We start from the raw sequence: 20,345 nt of genomic DNA, 5'->3' as shown, positions 1-20,345 counted from the left end.
GGAGATAAATACTATAATTACAATACAAGATGTCGATGAGGTATTAACAATTTTCCTTTTTCGTCGGTAGCGATTTCATACCTATATTTCGATACTATTCTGTAATGTAGCGTTATCAAAAAAAGCTATAAATAGGAAAATATACGCGCATCTACAATTAATTTTACTATAAGAAGACACTCGCAAAAAAGAAATTAGCATAATTAATGAACTATTTAACTTTGACAAAAACATAATTTTCTTAAATGAAAAAATTAGAGATAACGATATAACGATAACGTGTCATTGCGATTAGTATCAGAAATCTGTTGCTGCCGATAGCAACATAGAGTCCACGACATTTTATCTATTCTAAACTTTTTAGAGTCATTGCTCACAAACAGATGTTGTTTACTTTATTGTCCACGATTAGAAACGTCACAAAATAGTATAATGTGAATTATATATTTTAAAAAATTATATAGTTTTGAAATTACACCGAGTATATAGTTTGGAAAGAAAATATTAATTATAAATTTTTAATAAATTAAAAACAAAAAGCTTATATACCGATATCTTTTATTTAAATGGATACAGATACAATATATGTATAAACAAAAGTTTATATATTTATGTTTATTTAAACATTTTAAGACGATTTTTTGTTAAATTAAAAATGTACTACATGTTTAAATTTTTTATAATTAAAAAAACTTGAAATAATAAAAGTTGTTATTTGTAAGTCGTACTTTTTTCGTTTTCTCACATTTCTGATTTTATAAAATGTAAAGTTTTTTTTATCATTCAGAAATTTTAATTTCTTTTAAATGGATGCTAAATAAATTTTGCATAAAGAGATATATCTTATATAATAGCAACAATCATATTTGGGACAATATCAAATTGCAGAGAAGAGAAATGTACAAAAAGCAGAATGAATATTTATAAATATAAAATGAATGCATTAACGAAAACTGCGGTTTGAATATATCTTATTATCATGTCCAAAGAAATTATTATACATTCTGATGAGATATGAAACATAGTAACACCTCAAATATTTGCAATAAGGAAGTTGCCATATATTAAATATTGCTACATCTATATAATATAAATATATAGAATATAAATATTATGAATATTGTTATAAATATTATTATTTATTGAATTTATGTAAAGTTAATTATCACACACACATACATTTATTCATCAGTTTGCTATTCTTTGTCAGTATATTTAATTATTTATAATCATTTTATCTACATTGTTATAGTCTAAAAATTAAATTTAAAACTACCAATTTTAATAATATTTTACAATAATTTTATAATTTATTTACTGTTAATATAATGCCATCATTATATATCAATTTTATAAGTTTTAACTAACAATCTTTAAAATGGTCTTTAAATATATTTAATTAAATCTTCAAGGTATACTTATTTCAATAACTTAACAAATAGTACATAAAAATAATATACCTTATTATAAAATGTAATAAGAAAGACTGTATATAAAATTACATACAATTTTATTGCTTCTTTACTATATATAGTTAAAAGAAAGTTACAGAATACTAAAAAAATTAGTCTGAAGAAACAAAGACGTGTTAATTATGCCAATTCTTCCTGCTAACTCGTTTAATAATAGCCAGTTTTCACAATTAGCTCATGCTAATATAAAGGTTTCGATAACATAGAGTCGCGTTGGAAAAGGAACAGTATACAAAATATGTTAACACAAAAAGAATCAATGTATTATAATAATTGTGATAAAGTAAAATTATTAACTATTACTAATAATTACTTCTTAATCTTCTAAAAAAAATGTTTTGATAAATTGCAATATATGTGGATGTGTGTACATCTGTAAATGAATTTATTCGATGAAAGAGAATTATACTAATTTACAGCAAAATATTATTTTAAATCAGACTAAGTGTTTCTTATAGATTTATGAACGTTGAAAACGCGCGTGTGACACCGCAGCTAAAAAATTCTAGCATGTTTACAAGATAATTGAGGTTTAACGTTCAAAAAATGGTTTTTCTTACAATATTTGATATATTTTGTAACGAAGGTTAACGTTATCTTAAAATCCCAATTAAAAATCATAAAAGTATTATAATATTTGTTCCCTATAAAATACATGTTTAGAAATTCCATTATCTTATTTTTTAGTTATGTTCTGAAAGAATTAAATACAGTTTTTCTATAATAGCATATTTTAAATCTATTACGATGAGATCATATATTTTAAATTTATGATTATCGGTATACATATATAAATCATGTAATATTTATTTAAAACATTTTCTTTGAAACTACGTTTTTTCAAGGTACTTAAAATATTTAAATTAAAATCAGACACCCTGTATATATATAATATGTATAAGGTGTCCTAGATGAAACGCGTCACCCATTTAAAAACATGGGAAACGGTTATCACAAATTCTAAAAATTTTGATAATCAATCAGCGGATATACTCCATCTAATCATATCATATATATATTTTCATGATATATATTTTCAATTTCTGATTTTGAATAGAAATGCGCTATCCAAATTGGAAATCGATTTTTTTTAATGAAACAGGATATTTGTACTACAAATTCAGATTTTATTCGAAGAAACATAAAACTTTTATACTATAATTAAATCTTTCATAACATGGTTAAAAATAAGATACTAACTTAAGAAAAAGTATTTTATAAGAGAGATAAACAATATATTTATTGCTTCTGACCAAAATTTCAAAATGACTTCAATTTTTTTTTTTTACAAAAATATGTCAAATATTGCAAAAAAGCCATTTGTGCACATCAAACATTTAATTATTTCGAAAATCTAACGTGTTAATTTTATTTGCGGCAATTTTATTTCGGCATTTAAGAAAACTATAAGAAACAATTTGTCTAGTTTACAAAATAATTATAAAAAAATGTTATTTTCTAAACTAATATTGATGTATTGCCTATTTTTACATAATAATACTGCATAAAAACTTTTTAATGTCAATATTTTTAATTAGTTTTTAAATTTTAAGGTTTTAAAACTTCAAATCCGTTTTATTGGCAGGCATTATAACCGATCGGCGTCGAAACGTTTGTTGTAATATTTTTTTATTATTTTAAATTAAAGTTTCTTTGTTACATAACTGTGGCTTTTTGCCCTTTATTTGTTTTTTGTTGCATTATAACAGAAGTTCTGCTACTGCTGCTGATGCTTTACCATTTGCGTATATGTGCTATATATCAACTTTATTTATTTAACTCTCTTGTCCAACACTGTAATCCTGTCTATGTGATAACAGTAAAAATAAAAATAAAAATTGTAGTTATATATATATAATGTAACAACTACTTTAAAAAATGTTAATTAATAATTTATATTTTCGGCAAATTAGATATCTTGATGAAAATATTATCGTTTTATTTATTTATTTTGATATTTAATATTATTTTGATACGAAAATTTATCAACATCTAAATTGTATAAATTCAGAAATAAAAATAATCTTTGATAAAGTTTAGCATTTTCAAATACATATTAATTTAATATTATAATATATAATTAATGTAAGTATATTAATATTATAGTATATTAATATTGTAGTTTATTTATATACGTGAGAGTACAAAATTTTATTTGATCTTATTCAAAGATTTTTCGCTGTTTAAAAATTTCATATACATTCTATCACGTTATTATATCTAATTTCTCTTACATGATATAAACGAGTTTTTTTCAGAATCGGAGCAATGGTTCACGTATCAATCTACAGTGTAGTTTATATAAATATATTTAATAAGATTTAATATTGTTTAAATATATTTATGTAATATAATACGTAGATACGTATATATATATATACGCGATTGCCGGCCGGTGCAATTAACAATACAACAATCAGTTCAACGTAAATGTCTCTAGTAGAAGGCGAATGATGTCGAGAGATGACGTTGTCTCTTGTAAATACTTGAACGGGAAACCTGCCGGGTGGGGCCTGTTGAGTCGTGCCTGTGGTGACGGGCGAGCTACAGTGCCTTCAGTATGAAAGTCTCCGGAGTAGAGAGTGACTAAGTCCGCGAAGAGAGATTCCGGGACCTGCTCTTTGGGACGCAACGCGTCCAATTTGTTCGTGTTGAATCAGTTGCTATATCGATGTATAAAGATGTGAGAAACCTATAATGTAAGATGTACGAGAAATGAAAATGTTGCCATATCGTGTACGACTCCGCGTTCAGGCGTTTATCATCTTAGCGCTTTGCCAAGGTAATTAATACGACACACCTGATACCTATTATTCGTATGCAAGGAGATCCTTCACTGAAACGTAACGTAGTCACGTGGTTGCCATTGAGTCACATTTATCGGTGTCGCGGTCGAATTTTTATTCGACGTGTACGACGCGACGTAGAAGCATATTCAGCAAATACTGATGATCAATTGATCAAAACAGCGTCCCAGCGTCATAAATTGCCTAAAGAATGTCGAATTTTGATTAATATCCAATACACATTACGTGTTACTCATTATTGAACAATATATTAAACAAAATAAATTATATAATTCTTTATTTAAAAAAATAATAAATACAATAAAAAATAATAAGTAAAAATATATATATGAGATATAGTATACAATTTCATTTTATTTTAATCAAACATGATTTTTTGTTCTTAAAAGAGTTTCGAAGAGTACTTAATATCATTTATGATATCTAATTTTTTTGACATGGGTTTTTTCTCAGAAAATCGTAATAGTTCACATATAATAAAATCTATAATGTAGTTTACACAACATGATAAAATTTTATTATTCGTAATTATTTTGTCCCCTTATTCTGATCTTAATTTCATTAAAAAATTTTAATTTATGACAATTGAAAAACATTTAACACAAGATGTTGTAATTACTATCTTGTAATAACTATAACTTCACAACAGAAACGTTAAAATTAAGATCTTCAACTACAGAACAAAATTTTGCACTGATTTTCGAGCGAATATTACTCTACTCTTGACACTAACACGATTAAAAATTTACTGGAATTGCTTTTATAGATAATTATGCGATCGAGTCGATGGAGTAATCGATAGAGTTAGTTGAATGGAGTAGTAGATTAGAAGACACATACGTAGCATGATTATCATGTGAATCATACTTTGACCGATAGAACGGCGAATTTCTCTCATCTGTACTCTAAGCCTAAAGCACTCTCAATAAAAAAACTGTTATAAGCACGTACATTCGTAAAAAAAAAATGGTAAATGTTTAACAGAATCAGAACTTAGAAGTGTATCAATAAATATCAAATCGTAACTTTATTAATATTTTAATTACTTAGATATTTTTATTAATATTAACCAACGATCTTTGTAATTTTAGCTGTGTAATTTAGCTCTGCAATATACATAATCGTGGCACAAATTTTGTGCCCAAGAAAAACAAATTTATTTTATAATTAAAGTAAAAGAGTAGTATTAAACATTCGTTTCAATGAACTAACTAATTACAATATAAAAATATTTATTTTTTGTCTGTTGATTTTTTTTATGATTTAGCTTAAAATAAATCTTTTCGTCTTAACTTTAAAGTTTATTAATTTTTTAATTAAATTAAATTATTAATTTATTAGACATAAATTAATAATTTAGTTAATATATTAAATATACTTTGATTTTAAATTCTCTTAAAATAAAATCGTGATTTATTATATATATATAGAAATACAATATAAGTGTTTAATATAATGAATAACATAATTTAATATATAATATTAGATATGTACGATTCTTGTATTTAAAACAGTAAATTGTAAATATTACAAAAAATCAGGAAACTTAATTAAAAAGTTATCTTTTTAATAACTATAACTATAAAAAATTACTTTTTAGTCAATAATAATAAAAACATAATAACTATAACTTAAAAAAAAATTGTAACTGTAGTTAATTATTTCTATAAAAAGTAAATTCCTCAATCTTAAAAACAAATATTATTAAACATAAAATTATATTTTTAATCAGCTTATATAGTTCAATTAACATAATAACTAATTGTTACTGAATTGTATTAGCAATTTGAAATATATATATAATACGTTTTAGGGATCAATAGATATCTTATAAGATATATTTATTTTAGTATTTCTCGTAGCCGATCTCTCAGCAATACATCTATTGATAAAATTTTATTGAACTTGGTTTCGTGCGGCGTCTTAACGAATAACAACGATTTTTATCAGAATGTCCAGTAATATAATCAATTAATGTAACCAAGGTCTACTCGTAACGTAGCACCTAAGATGTTTCGTATAGATAACAAGAGCAGAGTCATCTCTGAGATGTGTACATCATTTAAAAAAAATACCGATGGTATTGACGGCGTTTAAAACGATAGTAATACTTGCATTAGTCATTTCATTTGTGCAGTACATGTTCTGTTCGATGACAACATATACAGAGTAGTTCAACTAGAAATGTATATTATTAGAAATCACATCACTGCGTCACTTTTTATTTCGTTCTCTCGTTAATATTAATATCATTTTAAATTTATTTTTATAGCACTTCTAATTTTCAAAATATATTCATAAATATTTATAATAAAATTCATCTATATTTTATAGATAAAATTTTTTTTCTTATCTATGTAACTTCCTAATTTTGATAATAATAAAAAATTCAACTCATTACTTTCATTTAATTTTTTAAATTAAAGATTGGAAATGCTTTTTAACTACCTGCACACAAATATTATCATATAGACGACTCTAAAAAATGAGATTATAATACTTTTAAAAATTACGATAAGTAATAGATCATTGACTATTCTAGAAAGATATTTACGTGCATAAACTTGCATATTAATTTAATCATGAAAAGTAAACATAACGTTGTCTGTTTTCATTTGGTAAAGATTCAACTCTTGATTTACTACCGCAAGTTTCATACAATTTCATTAAGATATATATACACACGTAATTTTCATATATTTTATTTAAATTATGCAGATATTTGTGATTTAAGGTAAGTTCTGATTAGGCACCTCAAATTTTCGGAACTTTACTAAAGAATCACCTTAAAAATATTTTCAAATATAGATATAATTTGAATATCACATTTTTTAAACTTTTTATTAGAAAATCAGAATTAAATTTGAAGATCAATTTTTTTTTCAAATCGGATCATTCTTTTTATTAACTTTTATTTTGTTCCTTTATATCTCATAATATCATAATTTTTAAGTATGACTTTATGTTCTGACGATACAAAGATACAAATTTCCAGTAATATAGTATTTTTTTTATACTACTTGCAAGATTCGTATCATATTTACGTACATGACTATGCAAAGATTAGTATATAAACCTATCATAAATTCACATATGCAATTCTCTTTAATATATGCGAATCAGTTTGAAATCATTCGTATATTTGCAAATCCCAGTTGCTCGCGTTATTATATTTCTTATTATGGCTTCTGCAACAAACATACTGGCTGATAATATGAGCACATTATCAAGAGAGGAAAAAAGGACTTCCTTCCTCATGGTCGCATTTGCGCAGAAACAGACTGACGGCACGTGCGTCCTTTCACACAAACGAGAGTATAACGAGGAGAGTTAGATAAAGCCAATCATCCGCAGGACATTGCGGCTAACATAACAACGTTTCTTTCGGAACTGTTAACCATTACTCCCGCTTTTTCTGCGCGACATTAGGTTCTGTAATATTTCGACAGAAATGCACGGTCGCATTATCGTAAGATAAATCGCAACTTAAACTATTGGATATTATTGATAGCTAGGCGATTTGAAGTTTTGGAATAAATAACGTTTTTTAAAATTATTTTTAAAAAATTGTTAATTACCTGATTAATTTTAGCAATAAGATATAAAAGAAGCAAAGATAGTGTTTGAACTATATAAATTAATAATTTTGGTTTATTTTTAGTAACGACATGTAATAAACCAATTATCTCGCCAAATCAAGATGAAATCATAATAAATGAAGGAGAACCTTTAGAGATTACGTGCACTGGCTTCACATCAATTAAGTTTATTTATCCCGATGCCTTTGGAGAATCGGTATGCACTATAAATTTTATTAGACTAATTTTCGACATTATCTATTTATAGCTTAATTAATATGGATATATCTTATGTTACGTTCCAAGTTGAAATATCTTTTATTCTCGTATAAAAATTGTTTGAATAATCCATTACAAAATTATATAATTTTGATTAATTAATTGTTTATTACACTTTTGTAGTTACTGCATATGTGTTTATAAAGCTTTTTCAACAATTATTATTTAAATAATTTAGTAAGAGAAATATAAATATTTTTTTACAAGTAACAAACTTTGAGATATATTTTCAAAAAAATTATTATTGTATTTTTTTTATAAAAATGAAAGTTGCATTAGGAGTTATATTATAATATTCCTATCTTAAATTTTAATTTTCAATATGTATATCAAACTTTTTATTATTCTGCCAGGTTAATACTTCAACTTCTAAAATTGTAAAATACGATGTAAAATACGATGAAATAAGAGGTGATATTTACAAGTATGTGTTTCAAAGGCCAAGCACCGTTTTCGGTGATACAGGCTGGTATGGTTGCGCCGATCACAATGTTGAAATTATTACAAATTCCTACGAGGATCCCGAGGTGAACTGGTTGTACGTTTATGTAAAATGTAAGATCAAATCGCGTGTCTCTCGTTAATATGCAAATCAATGAGGAAACATTTGTGCTTGCATTTTACTTGCTATATTTGTGTTTCCGCGTTACCTTCAACATTTTTCACATTGTTGCAGCCAATACAAATTTATTTGTTGAAGCGGATACTTATGCCCATCTGAGTGCTGTTGCTGGCGGCAGCATCGTAATACCATGCAGACCTACATCGCCAGATCTTATACCAATCTTATCTGACAATAACGTGAGTATATTAGAGATAAATTAGCAGAAAATAATTTGCAATTGAAAAATAAAGCTAAATAAAATGATATTCGACTCTAAGCAATCAATATACAGTTTCAAAGATTAAAAAATGTTTTTCAGATAGAGTTGCGTTTCAAGACCGACGATAGTTCGGCGCGCAAGTTGGGGGGGTGTGGGGGTAATACATATATTACTAATGAAAAATATTGCGAAGAATATTACTACGTCGACCCGTCATCAGAGGTCTATCAATATTCGCAAATTCTCAAAAAGTGCTTTGACATGCGTATATCTCTTTACATAGATTCTCGATTAAATAACTCTCCCAGGCGTCTAAGGTAGGTTTTCACTACAATGCCTTACTGATGAGTCCAGTAGTGGAAGCTGGGACGAAACGCCATATTTAAGTAATATTCTTCGCAATATATTAAATTAATTTAATAGGATTTTTAATGTAATTTATTGGCTCTCTCATTGCCCTCTTTCTCTATATTATTTATATTAAAAAAAGTTGTTAATGTGTTGAAACATACGTATATCAATAAACTTTATTTTGTATCTTCACACCTAGAGCCTTAGAATTGGAACACGAAAAAAAAATTTGAGTAAAACAAAAATGGTAGACGAATTGACCATTCATAGTTACAATCAAGGTCATAACATAGCAAATAGCGCAATTCAACATGTTTCATTTAATTCTTTACTGCTTAAATTTTACCGCTTAAGTTTTTCTGTGTGTCATGGCCTTTAAATTTATAGAACATATAGTTATATCACAGTAACTACAACAAAAAAATATATTTCTATAGAATAACATGTGAATATGTATAACACATTCTTATTCATAGATTTGGTTAATTATCTTTTTATAAAAGAGAAATTTAATGTTTTATACTATTATAAAAATAAGTTTGAGAATTGTGTGTAGCGTAGAGTAAATTAAAAAGTCCATTTTAGTATGTTGCTATTAAAGTTTTTTTTTTAATATACGTTATAAATCGATATCATGATAAAATATCATCAAAAAGTATAGCTAATTTTATTAATTTGTTGTTCATTGCAAATGTTTCTAAATCTTTGAATTTTAATGCAGGAAGACGAATTAAAGAATGCATTATTTGATCCGAGAATTGGTTTCACGATTACCAACCTTTTAGTGAAAGATAGTAATTGGTACAAGTGCTCGATAGAGAAGGATGGTGAAGAGCACGCGGTCAATTACGTATTGTCCGTGCATCGTAAGTGCGATTTAAGATGTTAATTTAGTCTTATATATGTATATGTAATTTATATGTAAGTATACAAAGAGTAGGGGAATTCTCTGCGAATACCTAAGAGAAGAGTTAAATAAAGCTGACTATTATTTATCAATCATAGTAATCTTTATACAAAGGACACTCAGTTATTTGGCTTTAAATAACAATAATTAACATTCATATAAAAAAACAAAACTCTTATTGTGTCGTTCGGAGTTGTTACGCGAGATAATGCGGAATCTTACATTTCGTCTTTTTGTGTTAAAAAAAATTATAATAAATATATTATATTATAATAATATAGATAATATATGAATACTAATTATTGTAGTTTAAAGCTAATATGCTTGGAATAAAAATTTATATACTTGATAAATAATCTATTTATTTAATTTTTCTCTTAGAAATTTGCAATTCTCCTATTCTTCGCTATATGTAACATTCAAAATCATCGCTTCATAATCTTAATCATTCAAATTTCATGGTAAAACAATATTGATTGTTTCGTTAATAAAAATGATTAAATTATTTGCACAGTAAAACAAACTTTACCCGATCCAAAAATTCAAGATGAGAGTCTGTTACATGTTACACGCGGAGAAGATCTTTACGTAAATTGTACTGTGGAAGTAGAAATATCTATGAGATATGTATTTGATTGGAATACGCCGCAACAGGTAAATACATTGTCTTAGTGTAATATAAAACAGAATTTTTTAGAGTAACAAAATTAAATCTTAATCATGAATTAAATCTTAATTATAAATGTGCCCCGATTAGTAACGTAGAAAAAAATCTACTCAATTAGTAATGAGGAGAATTTCTTCTTCCCGCAGATTTCTTTTTTTAACCAGTTTCTCACATGGACGTAATGTTAATTATTTTATTTACCTTTAGAAAAATAGAAGAAAATCATTTTTTTAACACCAAAATTAATATCACTAATTATTTAGTTTTTCATCAAATATAAGAATTAGAAGGCAAAATCCTATAAATTTAGAGGCTCTAAGAGACTTTCCATTCTCGTACCTAAAAATTGAAAACGCATATATATCTTAACAATGTACAAGCAATAAAGGTTTTTCAGATCTTCTCGATTGTAATATTTATTATTCGCATATATGTACGCACATGACCTTGCCTGTTTTATTTGTAGAACAGCAGTAGAATAAGCACTCAACAATTCAGAAAACAGCTTGACGGGAATTCTGTCCTAGTTACGTGTCAGTTGACGATACTTAACGTAACGGACGAGGACGCGGGAGAATATGAGTGCGTCATTAGGTCGATTCATGACATCAAGAAGATAACGAAGAACATCACGATACACGGTTAGTTCATTATTTACTTATTGGCAGATACATATAACTGAACTTATATTTATGGTAAAGCTATATACATATACATATAAATATATATGCAATAAATCTTAATTGGCTGATTATACGAGTATTATATAAAACGAGTATTATAAAACAGGTATATACATATATTAAAAGAAAATCATGCCATTACAATGCCAAATATAAATTTAATGCAAATTTTGTGTACATTTTTTATGTTTAAAACAAATCGATATGTTTCTAATGTTTTAGACCCTCAAATGAAATATATTAATCTTATCCCTCAACATACCGATAAATATTATCAAGCAGAAAGCGGCAGCTATGTTCAATGGGTCGTGTACGTCGATGGATATCCGAAACCCCATTTACAGTGGTAAAATTTTACAACGTTTCTACAATATGTGTATATAATATTACAAGAACATCTACTTCTTAAAATTAGAAAGTTATATTAATGTATTTGTGTATATGCGAATAAATTATAATCAATCACATATAATTTCTTGTATTATCCGTTACTCGTAATAAGTACGTTAAATATGTATATACTTTATTACAGGTTTAAGCCGAATTCCGAGGAAATTATAGACAGTCCAAAATATTTTGTGAATACAAGTGCGACAGCTACCATTTTGAAAATAATTTCCTTAAGTGTGATGGACTCAGGAAATTATACACTCGAAGCAAAGAATGACTACATGATCGAAAAATTGAACTTTACGTTAAATGTCATAGGTATCTACATTATCTTTTAATGTTATTTAAAAAAGACTGTAGTAAATATACTGTAAATATAATAATATACAACTATTTGTTTATAATTTTAGTCATTACATTCATATATACTATTAATTTCAGCTAAGCCGGTTTCTATATTGACGCGTATTGACTCTTATTATCCGCCTAACGAAAGTACAGAATTTCATTGCGAAGTAATATCAAATCCGTCTCCGAACATAACATGGAGTTTTCTGCGATGTCCTAATTATCCGTCACTTGAGAATTCAACAATTGTGTATCCGACGGTAAATACAACTTTATGTTAATTTAATTTTATTAGATACGTCTCTATCTTTATCTCTATAACAGGAAAATTCCATGAACTTTATAGGACATGACGCAAACTGCAGCTTATAGCTCTAGTTACAGATTTGAATCGATATTAAAAATGCCTATCGAAGTGTCAGGAAAAATAACATGTAAAGCTTGCAATGTTCTTGCCTGTGATTCAGTAACTGACAACATTCTTGTTTCAGGTAAGAATATTTAAAAGAACAATAAACATAATTTTAATAAGCATTGTGATCCAGCTTTGACCGTTATTGACTTTGACCGTTAATCATTGCGGTTTCCTTCTTCTTGTTAGTTTATTGTTTATCAATTGTACGGTCGTAAAAATGATTCTAGTATTTATTTAAGAACATTTTTTTGCGTCTAGCTATTATAATTTGTGGTCATATTAATACCTATTGTTTGATATATTTCGAATATACGTCAATTAGAAAGTTAAATTTTGTAAATAAAAGAATTTGTTTATTCTAATTATAAATTCTAAAAAGCAGGCAAGACAGTTCAATGAATACTCAGTGATTAATTAATTATTAAATATGATTGATTTTTGCTTTTAGTTCATTGTTGTATGTAAATGTAAAAACCAATCGTAATAAAGCATTACAATAGGTGCTTATTGAAGGTGTTATTTGCTGAACGTAACCGTTCGTTCGCATTATTACTTTTAATTTATGTTTTTTATTTTGTTCACATATGTATTATTGTGCAACTATTATTTTATTAAACTTGACAATAATAAACAATTTCGATTAAAACAAATAGTTTTAAATCTATATATATATATATATATATACATATAACAATTAAATAATAACTTTGCTTTAAATTTAAATTAGATGGATTAGGTGCGTTTGGTATTATTGGTCCAAAAGAGCCTGTGGCAAAAGGTGATGACGTAGAATTGGTATGTGCCGCTTCCATTTACAATTATACCAATGAATTGACATGGACGGTATTAATAAATCAAACTACTGAAGAACCACTTGTAGAAACAGGTAATTGTTTTAAGAGACTTAAATCGAAATAAATTAAAAAACGAAATTACTTCTAAATATTGGAGATAAAATAGAATTCTTTTTGAGAAACTTAAGTTGAAATCTGAAAATATTAATGTTTTTTTAGAAAAAATGATAAAAAATATAATCTATATTATGCGTAATAATTTCATATTTAAAATTGTAGTTAATATTTGTAATATAATTTTTATAATTATTACGTTTTTTAATTTAGTTAAAAAAAATATTTTAATTTATTTTTATATTATTATGCATATATATTCTACATGTATGTGTTTATTATTATTATATTATATACAATGTATAACATATACATAAAATATTATATATGTTAACAAAAACGCAGCACACAGATAATTTAAATTAAATTTTAATTATCTTTATTACTTTTTTAGAAAGATTACACATTGTGCAACATGAAACTCCATTTACTTATCGATCAACGTTGAAACTTTATCATGTCCAAGAATTAGATGCCCAAAATTATTTCTGTACTGGAAAAATCGTAAATGCATTGAGTTATGAGACCTTAGATACTCTTTCTGATTACGCAAATTACAAATTAATTATACATGATCCGGTGCCACCATATTTTACTAAAACAAATATGAACGAAACTAAAATAAAAACTATTGATGTGATTGTCGAAGGTCATAAAACAGTGATTTTGCAGTGTTTCGTTGAAGGTATGCCGAAACCAAAAGTTGTGTGGTACAAGGTATATATAATTATTTAAGGCATTTATAATTATTTTTCTTTAATACCAGTAAGCAAAAAAATGTGATGATATATTTAATAATTTTTAGGACAATGTATTGTTGAAAGAAAATGAACAATATTTGTTTAAATATAATTACCAAGAACTTAATATCAAATATTTAAAGCAACATGATAGTGGTAAATATTCGTGTCAGGCTATTAGCCGATTGGGCACTAATGAGACTTATCAACAGATAACGGTGAAAAATGCAAAATGTAAGCTTTAAACAATATTACAACAATAAATATTGTATTAAAAAAATTATATTAAGTAAAATAACGTCAAAAACTTAAAATATTTTTAGGGCACAAACTTGACATAATATTAGCTGCTTCAATAGCTATTCTGGGTTTTATCCTAGTGATTTTAGCAATCTTTTTCACGATTAAAGTTCGTCGTGAAAAGGTAAATTATACATTCTATAATTATACACTCTATAATATACCGTTGTGAAAAATGTCTTATGGAAATGCAATGTAATTAAATTAAAATTGAATTATTACGCAGAAAATGAGGAAAGAATTGATGGAAGCTGGTCTTATGCACTTTGAAGAAGGTGCTTTAGAATGTTTGAATCCGGATTTGACGGTTGATGATCAAGCAGAACTACTTCCTTACGATAAAAAATGGGAATTTCCAAGGGAACGATTAAAGCTCGGTAAGCGTGGATGTGCTTTACAATATAATAAATATTAAGCAATCCTGTTTAATACAATAATTATTTCGATTATTACCTAGGAAAACAATTGGGAAGTGGTGAATTCGGCGTGGTAATGAAGGCGGAAGCGCATGGAATATGCGAAAATGAAACTGTTACTACTGTTGCTGTAAAGATGGTTCGTCGAACTACGAATCCTACTTATGTTCGTGCACTTGCAAGCGAACTTAAAATTATGGTGCATCTTGGAAAGCATCTAAATGTCGTTAATCTTCTTGGTGCTTGCACTAAAAATATATCCAAACGTATGTATTGTTGAAAAACAAAAATTACATTTAGTAATTATGCTTTATTAAAATGTCGCACTTTTAAAAAGGTATATAAGTAAAAAATATACCTATATTCAACTGTGAGCAAAGACAGAAAGGAAAAAGTTAAATATGCTATCAAGCGTTGATAATTGTTTTATTATATAATAGGCGAATTACTGGTGATTGTCGAATATTGTCGCTTTGGAAATTTGCATAATTATCTGTTAAGACATCGCAATGATTTTATCAACCAAATCGATCCTAAGACTGGAAAACTCGACCTTACTATCGGTATGGATATACTGATGAGAACTAGTAGCGTCAGTAGTAATAACAGGTTTGTCAACAATTTTTCAAAGTCTGTTATTGTTATAACTATCCTACTTATTTTTTTAATTAGTACGTATAACTAACATTTAGAGGAAATAGTTGATTCCATTCTAAACTGGCTGCATTTTAAGCCTCACGCTTTTATACAAATACTATGTGAACCAATTAAAAAAGAAAATATGTGTGTGTTTACTTTGATATCCTAAAGGAAATATCGATTGAATTAAAATTGAATAATTAATGACTTTATATTGTTTGATTTTAATTAAATGTACCTATTTCTAACAAAATAAATTTCTATATATTAACGCCAAAGAATCTCGCATTAATAATTTAATTTGCACGAGAAATTTCAAAAACGTCTAATTAATAATTCTTGATTAATTGTTTGTGTACGTTATAAAGTGTATTCTGTTAAATAAAAATAGACTAATTGTAAGTAAAATACACATACAAACTGGTGCATGCGATGGGTGTGGTTTAACAAGATTTTCCTTTTCTCTTTTGCCCATATAATAGGATAAAATATGCGGCATTGTCCTTTTCTCGCAGTCTTAGTACAAATTCAGACACTGATGTGGTGGTGCACTATTGTCCGGGAACGAATCCAGATTCTCCAGAGATTAACTTCTCGCCAGATGGGTGTATCAACAGTAATTCATCTCAACCAGGATGGAGATCAAATTACTGCGGTGACTACAAAGATCAACATCTCAAACCTATCTGTACTCAAGACCTACTGTCTTGGGCGTTCCAAGTAGCACGCGGAATGGAATATCTTTGTCAAAGAAACGTAAGTTTTGATATAGACGAATGCAAAATTGCGAAAGAAGCATAAAATGTTAATGTTTTAAGTTCATTAATAAATAAAAATAAAGTATATAAAAATGTAAAATATAAATTAAAAATTACGTAATTTCAAGCAACGTAAAGAATTAACTCTTTACAATTGGATTTATAACATCGTCACCATGGCATGGTAAAATAATTTACTTGTTCAAACTATTCAAATACTCACACGTTATAATATTTTATGCATCAAATGCATCTTTTAATAGTACTTTCATTAAATGATAACATATATATTTATCCAGGTCTTGCATGGAGATCTGGCGGCAAGAAATATCTTGCTTGCCGAGAACAACATAGTCAAGATTTGTGACTTTGGTCTAGCAAAGACTATGTACAAAGATGGCAATTACAAGAAAAAAGGTGATGGCCCGATGCCCATAAAATGGATGGCCATCGAATCAATCAGAGATCGAGTTTTTTCGACACAGTCCGACATTTGGAGTTTTGGCATAGTATTGTGGGAATTCTTCACTTTAGCTGAAACCCCATATCCCGGAACGGAGGCAGAGAAGCTGTATCAAAAATTGATTGAAGGCTACAGAATGGAACAACCGGATTACGCTATTCGGAAAGTATATGATATCATGTTACAATGTTGGAAAGCCAAACCAACGCTACGTCCGAGCTTTACGGATCTTGTGGAGAATATTGGCAATTTATTAGAAGAAAGTGTGAAATTGGTGAGTTATTTTGTTCCATAACGGTAATAATATTATTAAGGACACAAACGGAAAGAAATATAACATATAAATAAATAGTTCTTCAACAAAGGAATACATAATAAATAATATCAAACACAATAAAAATAATTTTTAACATTCATATAGTTAAATTATTGAATAATCGCTTAAATGTAAAAAAAATTGAATAAAGGTCAAAAACTCAAACGAGTCCAAACTAGATAACTAATAATATAACTTTACTTACATTGAATGTGACAAAAATACAGAACATTACGAATTTCATCTAATCTTTCTCAGCCGTAAAAAGTTATCAAATTAAATCATATAATAATTTAAACTCAAGGAATTTAAAAAGAGATTCTATACTGTCAGTGTTAAAACTGAAAAAAGATCAGAATCAAAAGTGCAGTGAATACACATAATATGTATTCAAATTAGTTATATAAAAGAAATTATAATTAGTAGGTTTTTAAACATTTAATTTAAAAATATAATATATATACATTTTTCGAGGCATTCTATACGAAATTTTTGGATCTAATTGTATATGTATATATATTGTATTAATTAATATAATATTAATCACACACACACAAATAATTAATTAATATATTAATGATAAGTTTTAAAATAGACACAACACATAACAAAAGTGTTTTTTATCTTTGTTCCAGCATTACATTAGTCTAAATACACCGTACATGGATATGAACACGATGAATCTGGAAAGCGGAAAAAACGACTATTTGACAATGATGTCCGCGCCGGATCATGCAGTTCTATCGTCACCGAGTCACGATTACGTGAACTCACCATTCTCGAAAAGCGCGCCGGATTCGTCGTACTTATGTATGAGCCCCGGTTGTCCGACAGACGAGTCCGGAATATTTAGTCCTAGACCACATCAGGAACACTCGCACTTTGAGTTTCCATCGCCCGCATCGGATTCCGAGGACGCAGTCGAGCTGTCTCCCATGTTGAAGAAGTCTGAGGAGGATCCTTACCTGAAGCCGATCAATGTCCACGAGCGAAGAGCGGAATTCGCGCGACAAAGGCAAGCGATGAAGAATCAGACAGTCGATAGACCGATCGATCGAGATTCCGGTTACTGCAACGCGCCGCGGAATCTTCAATTAATAGATCTGAACGACACGGATGTGAACGACGCACAAACGGACACAACGGACTTGAAGAAAAAAGATTATGCGCCGTCTATCATCTGCATGCAGGATAACTACGTGAACATGCCAAAACAGAAGAATGATATGAGAAAGGGTATGCCGGATGGTTTCAGCAATCCTAGTTACGTGATGATCAGTAATCACAAGGTGGATCAGAAAGCTTAGTTTGTTTGGAAATTTTATATTCACGTGCTGTTGTGAATACTAAATTATTTACTGAATACCTTAAGATTCAGTGTGTGGTTTAGTAATTTATTATTCATAATTCTACACTGCAACGATCTTACAACCTTTTATATTGTCATAATAGTAATTATACTTAATAATACGCGATATAATATCGAATTTAATATTTCGCAAAATATTTCAGTTAATGTGCCATATGGCGATTAATAGCATATCAAGAATGCATCACTATAAGTAGAAATAAAGAAAATATTTCTTATTGCGCCAAGGCAAAAGAGAGAAATAGTATATTCGTACATAATACGCAAATATTTTAATTTTATTTATTTTTTGTAATAGCAATTTATACGATACAAAATTGTTCACATGTTTTCTCACGTTTATTCAAATAATTTTTTTACTAATAAGTACGAAAGAAGTGTCACTATCTAACTTTAAGAATTATAACATTCAAATATTATGACGCATTCCATTTGGAAAATTCATAGAATTCAAAGCATTTATCAAATTTAAAATTCTTTGAAACACTATTTTCAAGTAAATAATTAAAATATTTGACAAATTATGTATTTTTACACGTTATTGATTTATTTGCTTACACAAAGTACATTGCAAAATAATTAAATTGTCCACATTTATTTGTTATCTAAAAAATATGAAATTTAGATACTTAATTAGTGTGATAATATTATTGCAGTATCATCATTTGTAATATTTCTATCATTACAATAATGTTTCTAATGATGTACAAAGTACTATGACGTGTTTAGAGATATATGTATACTTAAGCAAGACGACTTTAGAAAATAAGATAAAATGTGTTATAGACTTTTCTATTTGATTACTAACATGTTTTGCTTGCATTACGACTCAAAGTTTTTATACATATATGTATATATGTAGTTATTAATTTTTATTTTTTATCTGTATATTTATCGCAAACACATAATCATGACATCCCTAATAGCACAAAGTCGTTTATAAGTCGACTCTGAGTCGACTTATGCTGCTAGACGTCCGAAAAAAAAAAACGTCCGTATGTTGACTTTAGACAACTTAGAGATGTCTCCAAGTCATACAATGTCCCACTTTGAAGACGACTGTAAGTCAACTTTAAGTCAACCATCATGCGGACATATACGTGCGGCTTTCTGACAAGTCGACTATTTTACAAATGTCTACTTCTAGATGTCCTAAAGTCGACATTTAAAGACGTCTATAGGCGTCTGAATAAAGTCGACTTACGGTCGACTCTAAAGGGCCTGACTTAACAAAGTCGACTTGTAGTTGACATATCGACATTTGTGCTGTTAGGGATATAACATTTTTTCATTAACTTTTTATGAAAAATAAACAGTGCAAATTCATAAAAGTGCTTAATATTAAAATACGCTTTTTTTCTTATAATATAAATATATATATGAATATGTGTGCGCGCGTGCATGTGCGTGTGTGTGTAACAATATAAAATATGTAAATAAAGATCTCATCAATTTTTGTACTTAACATTCATATTTGCACATTTCTTTACTAGGACATATTAAATTAGAAATAAATTTTTGTACAAGTGAAATATATGGTATATGAAATACATAATATATTCTAGTGTTTTATTTTCGTAAATAAGAAAATTGAATAATTGATTCGTCACAGTAGTAGTGACTAATGGAAATAACTATTAAAATCCATTAGATAAAGATTATTAGTGTTCTTTCTTTTCTTTATGAATAAAACTATACACCCAAAATACGCTATA

At 27.5% G+C, this 20,345-nt stretch overlaps 1 protein-coding gene across 1 annotated transcript; it reads left to right on the top strand.

Annotated features, from left to right (window-relative positions):
- The first annotated feature begins 7,460 nt into the window (after positions 1-7,460).
- On the top strand, positions 7,461-18,594 carry Pvr (PDGF- and VEGF-receptor related). The gene is made up of 21 exons (XM_018548367.1): positions 7,461-7,608; positions 7,941-8,074; positions 8,490-8,691; positions 8,813-8,937; positions 10,033-10,177; positions 10,733-10,872; positions 11,352-11,526; positions 11,791-11,914; positions 12,101-12,276; positions 12,400-12,566; positions 12,653-12,797; positions 13,449-13,607; positions 14,024-14,346; positions 14,435-14,603; positions 14,693-14,793; positions 14,896-15,046; positions 15,127-15,351; positions 15,526-15,694; positions 16,240-16,480; positions 16,782-17,219; positions 17,897-18,594. Exons 1-21 carry the CDS (start codon positions 7,461-7,463, stop codon positions 18,566-18,568), a joined length of 4,329 nt encoding a protein of 1,442 aa, XP_018403869.1. The 3' UTR covers positions 18,569-18,594.
- The last annotated feature ends 1,751 nt before the right edge of the window (positions 18,595-20,345 follow it).

Source organism: Cyphomyrmex costatus, unplaced genomic scaffold (assembly GCF_001594065.2).
Source record: "Cyphomyrmex costatus isolate MS0001 unplaced genomic scaffold, Ccosl1.0 scaffold123, whole genome shotgun sequence".
NCBI classification, from domain to species: Eukaryota; Metazoa; Arthropoda; class Insecta; order Hymenoptera; family Formicidae; genus Cyphomyrmex; species Cyphomyrmex costatus.
This window is presented reverse-complemented; position numbering and strand designations above follow the sequence as displayed.

What these genes read in the sequence shown, in the direction of transcription:
- Pvr (XM_018548367.1), top strand. Translation starts at nt 7,461, where the DNA reads ATGGCTTCTGCAACAAACATACTGGCTGATAATATGAGCACATTATCA. An exon ending in TTACGTATTGTCCGTGCATC is followed by an intron (nt 10,178 to 10,732) that starts GTAAGTGCGATT and finishes TTATTTGCACAG; the next exon opens with TAAAACAAACTTTACCCGAT. An exon ending in TGACAACATTCTTGTTTCAG is followed by an intron (nt 12,798 to 13,448) that starts GTAAGAATATTT and finishes AATTTAAATTAG; the next exon opens with ATGGATTAGGTGCGTTTGGT.